The following is a 9,809-nucleotide window of genomic DNA, read 5'->3' on the forward strand; positions in this document are numbered from 1 at the left end:
ATTGCTTGGATCCGTACTGAAAACAGTTTAATAAAATAGAAAGTAACTACAAAAATACGTGCATATTAAAAATTGGTATTGAAGTGACTGGCTGTTGCAACCGCGTTTAAAAAAAAATATTAAAAAAACACAAGGGTGTAGTGACGTGAAGTTTACTCGTATACTTTTTAAGAATTTATTTAAATTAGGAAAGCTTTCAAAATGCTTTCAAAAACATTAACAATTTTGTGCATATTTTCTTTAATAGCATTAAGTGACGCTTTTGAGCACAATCAAAACATCGAATCGCGAGGGAAAAAAAAGAAAAAGTTTGCAATAGAACTGTTCGGTGAGTTTTGTTCTACATGTTTTGACAATTTCCTCTGAAATATTCGAGTTTTACAGTAGGACGAATAACGTTATAAAACGGGTCCATGATCTCATTAATCAGTTTTCCTATCCTTTGCTAAATCCGTTACGAATAAACAATTCAGTGTTACTAGCTTGTGTTCTCGACTTGTTTTTCGGGACTAGATATCCCATATATATTCACGGCAAGGTTCATATGACACATTTGTATTCGTAAAGGCATTTTGTTATGATTTTGTGCCATAATTTTCAAATATAATTTACGTATGATTATTAATATAAAGATCGAACGCAGAAAAATTTATATGATCCGATGGGACTAGAAACCCATGACCACGCTGTACCGTAGCGGTGCTCTAACCAACTGAGCTACAGGTCAACTTATCGAGTTGTAGATATTCTCCTGTGTTTTTTGTTAAAGATCTTCGTACTGAATTTTTCAGCGCCGCTAGTGACATCTAGTTAGAGATTTTTCCATGTGTTCGATCTTTATAATAATAATGGATTATCACAAAAAAAATCTCAACAGTATATAATTAAATTTTTTTAAATATGATATTAAATGACGGGACGAACATGTCGTACCACTAGTGTAGTGGAACGCGACACGCCTATTTACAAAAATTACAATGCCACTCCGAGTCTTAGGGTCGTATTCCAGAACTCTACTCAATACTCAAGTCAGGACTTGAGTATTGCAGTGAACACTGAAAATCATACTCAAGGCCTTGCCCTTAGGGTCGTATTTCCAGTGCTTGATATCATACTCAAGTCTGCTCAAATCCTAATTTGAGCATTGAGTAGAGTTCTGGAATACGAGCATTAGGGTCGCATCGAATCTCGAACTAAAATACCCGTATCGGCCCGTTTTAAGGAATCCCGAGTCAATCCAAGCACGCCGCCTCAAATTGCCTATCCTCTTTGTGGCGGCCATATTTACAGAAACATAATTAAACTTCATGTTTAGGCTGATGGCTTTGCCAAAGTCTTAATAAATAAAAAAAAAAGTTCAAAATGGCCATGGTAATGACAACGATTTTCCGCAAAAAAAATGTCAAAAGATTAAAATATTGGACAAAATCCCTCCATGGCGAACGGTCTGCTATGCAGAGGTCCCGGGTTCGATTCCCGGATCCGGAGAAATATTTGTATGGCCTACATTTATTTCTCTCGTGAGTTGGGTGTAATTTGTGGTTGTCTATGTGTGTGACCATGGCACCCGCGACACAAGGTTTTCCTAGTGGGGGATTATGAGCGCGCGCGTTGTTATTATAATATTATTAGTATGGCCAATTAGACGTCTTAGCCTGTTCCGAACGACTGTCCCTAACTACCGATCAGAGAGACAGGGTTTTCCAGAGAGACTACGGGCTCGATGGCTTGCCGTGCTCGAGGGTCTTGACCCTTCGCCAGTTATATATCCTCACGGGCGTCTCCGGCGGACCCGGACTTGGGTATGGACTCGCCGGGGTTTGTAGTTAGCTGCAGGGACGAACACGTTCTTCTGCTCCGGTAGTGTGTGGCCGTGGCGTTCGTCCCGCGCGCTGCTAGCGCGTCTTAGTAGCGGTCTAGTTGAGGGCCTGAGGCGAGGAGACGCGCGAGCCACGTGAGTTGCCCTTTAAGTCGGTGGCTATGTCCGGACTTAGTCGCAGGTCACTGCCACTTGGCATCTCCGGCACTAGCCCGGAGAACTAGTAGAGGATGAGCTAGACATCTTCCGGTCCCTCCGGCCGCGTAAGAATCTGGGAAGTGGAGAGACGCCGATCATTCGGCGTCGGAAAGTGAGCGTGCCTTACAGCTCCGTCACCAATGAGGAGATTTGGTAGTCGGCTCTGCGGTGGCAACCGTTAGTCGTGCGGAGTGCGACGGGAAGTGAGCGTGTTTACAGGTCCGGTACCTATCTGGAAAATAGGGTTGGTGCTGTACGTGAAACCGGGGCGGCTCACTTAAGGCACTAGCCTTACAGAGAACCGGATGAAGTACGTGCAATTGTGCTGATCCAGGATTAGGACCTGACTTAGATGGTCCCTATGGTCATAGTGCCCTTCCCGGATAACCAACACGTTGATAGGGAGGGGTACTATAAACAAAACTTATGTAGAATAATATGGGACTGTCCCGAAAGACAAAAAAATGTATTCCTATTATAAATGCCTAAAATTACACGGTACAGTGTCCAGCGGTGTAACGTATATAGGTTGATGACGAAGACTTTGCCTATTCATGTAACAAATAACTTTTACGACGTATAATCAAATGGCAACATCGGGGGAATAAACCGCAGGACGCCTGACGACGGTAACGACGTGCCTCGTTACAATCGTCACGAAATTGTAACAGAATGCCGGACATTCCCATTTCGCCGGGAACACAAATCACGGCAGTTTGGACGTTATTGTGTACTGTTCTGGGTTGTATTTTAATTTCAGTAAGTTTAATTGGGTTTTAAAGTCATAAATTGATTTTACAAGTTTTCCTTGTACATATACCAAACCCAAAGTAAGTAGAACGGGTAAACTATGTGGCGGTTCCGATGCTAGTACATTTTTGTAACCAAAGGATTGGTGTCGCGATTTAGTTTCGGATATCCCAAACCGGCCAACCATGCGGGGAATGAAAACGATGCCTTCCTTCGATTTGTGGATTGTGTATTTTAAATATGTATGCTTGATTGGAACAAATAAGAGTAGGTAAGCGGGACACCGTACCTCTTAAAACCAACTGCGAGTCTGTTCTTCAGTTACGGTGTCTCTAACCATTCTGGTTTCCTCTAATGAAAAATCTCAAACAGACATAAGACTGCAGTACTAATTAATGTTTTAATTTATTCTAATTTCTATTATTAATTAATAATAAATTGAACTTAATAAAAATTCATTCAATAAAATAATTTGTAAAACTTAATGTAGCGTAAATTGGAATGTTTTCTTTGTAAAATTAAAAATAAGGTATTTAATTAATAGCTATTGTAACTATAGTGAAAAAATTGGATGGTTTGCATCAATATTAGACATAACTGGTTGAAGACTGTACCACCTCAGTCAACCGTGACCATGGGACCTGTAAAGGGCCCGAAACGTCGGTTTGTTTGAAAAAACAAATATACGCGATTTAAATCCGGAAAAATAGTTTCATTTCCTATATTATTTAAATTCTTTTTTTTACCAAAATCATTAGGAACATCGTGTGTCTTTAGGACGCGTGACAGGTTAAAGAAGTTACTATTGTATATTACCACTTTTTTGTTCCGTTGTATGTATTTACTGTGAAAAACATAGAATTAAAAAAATATATTTTAGCGATTCGAAGGTATGACTGGCACTGTAACCTTTATGGGCAGGCGTGTCGCTTACCGCCAGGCGCACGACTTGTTCGTCCTGTCACTTGTTACAATAAAACAAAAGTAATCGATTTCATTCGTAGAATCTTTCACCTCCTACTGAAATTCCTGAAATTTGTCATTTTGCAGAGGCCTTATTACACGGATACAGATTGTTTGTTTCAAAAACTAATTTTCTATATTTTTTTCTTTCAGTATACTTCGCCGACATAGTAATTAAGAAGATATTCATTCTTAAACTGGTCTACGCATTCGTCCTTTGGTGCGTCATCCACAAAGCTGGCTACTTCCTCGGCTGGTTCGTGTCTTTCCTTGTAGAGAAGAAGGATCGTCACCACGAGCACCATGAACACGTACCTCACTACGATCATTACGGCCATTACGGACCTTACAGGAGGCAGAATTGGGGAAACAAAGCATTTTAGTATATTTAGACAGAAATTGAGGGCTAAGATAATTCGCGCCCCTGTTATAATTGTGGTGTACAGAAAAAAAGGGGCGGTGTGGCCCGCCAACTCCCTCCATTACGACGTTAGATATCGGGGTGTTAGATACAGTGAACGGACGTATCGCATCATAACATCAAACTTAGTTGTTTATCCCTGTACAAAATGGCGTAGACGTCTTATTCGTCTTAGCATGTCGACTCTGACGTTCATATTTGTAAGGACCAGTACTCAGAGGCTGACATAGCATTATCAATGGCGTTGTATAATAGGACCTAGCGTGTCCAGGTGTAGGGAAGTACAAGGACGAGAGACTGTCGAGAGTCTGGCGAGAGATCCACCATAGACGTTTGAGAGATCCACCATAGCTCTGTCAGGCTGTATGGTTTCACGAGTGCGGACGGGACGTGCGGATGGGACGACCGCCTAATCATATGACAAGGAAAGTCCTTGACATGAGTAACCAGATCAAGGGACGTGGTAGACCCCACCTCACATGGATATCCCTTATTAATAAAGATTTACGAGAGCAACAGTTAAGACCACAGACCGTCTTGGAGACGAGTGACCAGAAGGGCCGACCCCAAATAAATGGGAATAATGCCAGGCAAAAGAAGATAGGAGAAGTTTGTAATGAACTTTTAACTATAGATACATTTTATCAATATTTCATGGCGAGTGAGTAATTTGTTTTTCATCGATTCCGAAAAATACACTTTTTGATTTAATAGCCTAGCACTAAGTCAATGCCTAACATACATAAGTTAACAGTGAGATGTGAACGTCAAAAGCGACATGAAAGCCAAAAAAATACGAACTACACGAAACAAATTACGTATATACGTGAAATTGTACAACTGTTCTAGTTAAGCCAAAAAGTTATATACTAATTTGATTGATGACTCTACTGAGAAGTTATCATTTTGAAGATGTGGTCTTATTACACCGAGGGTGCGAATTTTAGAACAGTAAGTTTAATTAATAAAAACAATACATAAGCTTATTATTTAAGTAAACGGAAAGGCTGCTTTTTTTGTAAAATTAGACGTTATTGTTCTGAAATTGTCCAAACCGCAAGTAGCAAAATACGCAGAATAAACAAAACAATTTTGTGTAGCAAATACGACTAAAATCTCACGGATTGGATAATTTCCGCGTGACTGCGTCCAATTAAATTAATGAATTAAGGAATAAATAAGCTATGAATTCGTTGATATAAATAATTTTACACTGTATTTATTTACAAAAGCACTCTTTATTTTTAAAATAATTACGCTTGAATGCGCTTGCTTCTCATTTATTTTAATGATGACAAAATGCGTGTCTGAGTAACTATAAAACCATTTTCGTAAAATTACTACGAAACATTGTTGTTTATTTGTTTTTCTTTGTCAATACATATACATTTGCGCAGTTGAAGTGATTTGTGGCTATTATAGAATTAACTCCACCCGTTCGAAGCGAAAAAGCCGTTTTTTTTGCCACGAAAATTAAATACATTGCGACTTTTGAAAATGCAATAAAAACCTCATCATTTTTTCACCGATGTATTCAAACATGTCATGTGTATAAGACCATCAAGTAATTGTTAACACTGGCTTAAAAGTATTCTGCCAACTCCCCACCTTAATAAAACAATATATTATTAATAAGTTATTTTCTTGCCCCAATAATTATTATTTCAAAAACAAGGCCTCCAGGTATCATATAAATACAAATGTACGTCCACTTTTTTTGTAGTTATTTTAAGTACTACGATTTAAATCAATAAATGAATTTAGTGTGACTTAATTTACGAACAAAGAGTTTAAACGTTTTATACCTGGCTAACTTACTTACGACTTAGCACTTTAAAAACATAACTTAAAGGTACATAATCATTAATCACCGATGCCCTAAGTACACCGAAAACAAGATCAAGTTTCCCCCAAACTCAAAGCCCCAAAAGTTAGCAGTATATCTAGTCAGTACCAACAGAACTACTCGACGATCGTCCGTCGTAAACCGGACCCTTATCAAAGAGTTGGCAACCGTGCAAATCGCGTATTAAACAAATGTTAGTGCTAGCACTTGGCACCCAAGTACCACAGGCACGCCAAATTAACTCAATCGTAGTGGCCAATTACCACTTCTCTGTTAAAAAAACATAGGCTTATGTTTACAAGATTCTAGTAGATACCTATAAATAGAGAAGACAGCAGCTGGAGAGTTTGCACTAACGCTGAATTGGAAGAGTTCGTCGCCCAGCTGAATGACATCGGTGAAGCGCGTAAACTTCGCTCCATTTTGGGAAAAAGTCAAGATTGAAATGGGAAAAGATCTGAGTCGCTCCACTGGAAGATGACCCGTTGATTGCCCTAGGGGGTTACCATAGCCTCTTAAAACAATATTACTTTAACCTTACATATAAAGTTAGCTTATTATTATAGTAAAAGATGTTCTCTATAGGCAGCTTTGTGACTATTCATTCAATGAATTTGTACTATGACGCGAGTTTGACATCAAAGTAATATTGTTCTGCTGTTTAAGTCAAATTCAGCAATATTAAAATAATTACTCGTACGCAGTGGTGACAATAAATAGTTAAGTTTAACTTATATATTTACATTAATCTCTTCAATATTTTATTTATAAATATGATTAATTAATTTATTTAATACTAAAAGGTAAATAATTTGTCGTTAATTATAAAGGCGCGATATTTATTTAGTGACTTCCCGTGCTTTTGCTGATAACGTTTTGAGAAATTATGACAGCCTGACACGAGACCAATTCCGAATTCACAATGTAACAATGAAAGCTCAACTTGTTTTATTTTATTTTTATAAAAACGAGGATATGTAATTGAAAACAACGTAGGTAATCTTAATAGGTGAGTGCTCTGAAGAGTTATTCAACCTTATCCCTTCCTCTCCTTTCCATCAACGGACCACCCGTGCCGGACTGCGTTGCCACAGTTGGACGGTCAGTTCAATACCGTCCCGCACTAAAATGTTTGGCAATTCGTTTTTATGCCGAACCATCAAATTGTGGAACCAACTCCCGGCGCATGTATTCCCTCCCCTCTATAACATCGGGTCCTTCAAACGTAGTGTGAAGAAGCATTTGGCCAGACCGGCAAAATGATAGTGACGGAGTGAAGATATTTGTGTTTTCCATCCTTTACTCTCATGTCTGGACTGTATTCGCACTTTCCATCAGGCGCGGCGCAGTCATTTTGCCGAGTCGCAAAAAAAAAAGAAAAAAAAAAGGTTTGATTATTACATAGTTTTCCTTTTCTTAGCAGTCATATAATTTATATTCAGACAATTTAATTTAAATATAAATTACTTGGTTAACACGTTTGTCATGGTACGAGTATGAATCTTGGAAGATGGAAAAAAAAATAAAAGAAAGGAGCTGCCCTAACTACGGAATGAACGTGCATACCTAAACAAAAATTGAACGAACAAATGGCGGATTTCTTTAGTGTCGTACCATAATCTATCGATAAATCATTATCGACAAGCAAACATTTCATTAAAGTAGATCAATATTCCATTTGGGAATATTTTAGGTTATTATGAGAATATCCGGAAGTGTCACATGAAATTTTAAATTTATTGTTTTGCATTTACAAATACTTAAATATATATAAAATACATACGAATTTGCACAGAAAAATATAATATTTGTAATTTGAGGTATATAAAAAAGAGAAAACTTTGAAATATAAATCCTATACATTTCCAACCTCAAGATTCATATTTTCATAGTGTAAGCCTTTTTTGTATTTATGCATTGGTATGGAATTAATATCAGTGACTGATTTAAGTGAATCTTTAATACTTCCATTTAATTTTGGAAATAAATGAAAGTAGTAATATTATCAATAATAATATTATTGTCATACGTTTATTTGCTTAAAACATGTTATAACAGGAGATGTAACAAGAGACAGTGTTAGTATAAACATGTTTCGCGTATATTAAATAGCATGCAAATGTCAGATTGTACAACGTCAATTGACTACTATTGACCGAGCGCCTTTGATTTGTGTAGAAAAATCGACACTTCTCCGAAGTGAGACAAGTAGTCACGAGCGACTGCGAGTTGTGACAAGCCACGTCAAACGAGCTCTATACACGTTAGCGCTCGCCTTCACTCGGTCAGCTAGGCGAGTGACATCGAACGAAGGCAAGGCAAGGCAAGACAAATAGGCTGTCTATATGTTGGTGTTTGCCTTCACCCGGCAACGTTAGACCAACATGGTCTTTGTATTGCTGGTTTTATAAAATAAGAATTTTTAGTAGTTAGAGTTGTCAGTGGGAAAAAATCGGAAACGAGCGGATAATTTTGTTTTCAGGAACTGAGAATGCCTAGTAAATGAGTCGTGTTTAATCTAAATTAAATATAAAATTATTTACGAATAAACCTAATAATGGAATTGCATTATAATGTAATTTAGTTACATTCAAAGTTATGTTAAAACTTGACTCTTCAAAATGAAGGGAATAAATGAAGATGGTCTTTGATTCAATCTATGATTTCCAACCATTCTATTTTCTTTTTTGTCTTGTAGGTAAACTTGAAAAAGAAAAATTATAACAATAAAGTAATAAAAACCTCGTAGTGAATTATTTTAATAACAGAATATCGATAATATATACGCTACCAAGAACAATACTATCTCAAAATAATCGTTAACAACAATCATCAAAATATACAAACAAACAGGCAATCTGAAGAAACCAAAGCAAAATTTGGCAAGATTTATGAATAAACTCCTTAAATATGTCTAATTACAGTAGATATTTGGGCTTTTGTGTGATTTAAAGACAGAAAAATAACACGTGCCTGTACAATGTTACATTCAGTCGATCTTCGCTTTTTCAAATGCCACATCCCGTAATGCTGCAGCGACGAATTTTTATTAATACTTAATTGTTCTCACTGTCAATATTTTTGTCCATTTTATTACAATACATGCGAATAATTCAATAAAACATCTGGAAAAAATATTTGTTTTGACATTTGATGTACTTCCCTTTGACAACCGTATCATGCACCTCATGTACTGCGAAATGGACACAGTCGGCATTTAAGATGACGTTAAGTATTTTTGATTCCCGTGTTTGACACAGACCTACGTAATGCTATCTCTTTTGGCTTAAGACGTCACGCAATAGTTAAACAAAGACATGTTTATGTTTTCGACGTCGAAATGCTTCATATACATATTACGTCTGATTTATATATGTCAACAAAACATGTCCTTTACTTTCCATAGTCTAAGGTATGAATAATGTCATTGTAATCTTACAATAAGCTTAAACATTGACATAAGACTGTTTTTTGAAAGGTTATGTAGCTCTCTAGGTATCATTGGAGCGACGTCGTGGTCCTTTAAGCCAGTAATTGGGGAGAGACAACACAGAACCAAAGAAAGTTTCGTAATCTCATTTCGGAGGTAAAGACACTTTATGGGGCGCTGAGCCAGCGGAATAAGTATGTTTATCACCGGTGTTAGGTGGAGTACGGTTGCTTCTCAATTGAAATTGAATCTCAAATATTTAGAGAAAAATTCACGGACTAATTGAAATTATAATTATACATAAAAGATAAGTATCGAATGCCATTAGCGAATGTCTAGTTCGCTAACATGTTCAGTTTGTTAGTAGTGAGATTTTTAATTA

At 37.2% G+C, this 9,809-nt stretch overlaps 1 protein-coding gene across 1 annotated transcript; it reads left to right on the forward strand.

Annotated features, from left to right (window-relative positions):
* The first annotated feature begins 201 nt into the window (after nucleotides 1-201).
* Nucleotides 202-4,471, forward strand: LOC113228738. Its single transcript, XM_026462101.1, has 2 exons — nucleotides 202-328; nucleotides 3,884-4,471. The coding sequence occupies exons 1-2, from the start codon at nucleotides 202-204 to the stop codon at nucleotides 4,111-4,113; spliced, it is 357 nt and encodes a 118-aa protein (XP_026317886.1). The 3' UTR covers nucleotides 4,114-4,471.
* The last annotated feature ends 5,338 nt before the right edge of the window (nucleotides 4,472-9,809 follow it).

This window comes from Hyposmocoma kahamanoa, unplaced genomic scaffold (assembly GCF_003589595.1).
Source record: "Hyposmocoma kahamanoa isolate Upper Pololo Valley unplaced genomic scaffold, ASM358959v1 239, whole genome shotgun sequence".
NCBI lineage: Eukaryota > Metazoa > Arthropoda > Insecta > Lepidoptera > Cosmopterigidae > Hyposmocoma > Hyposmocoma kahamanoa.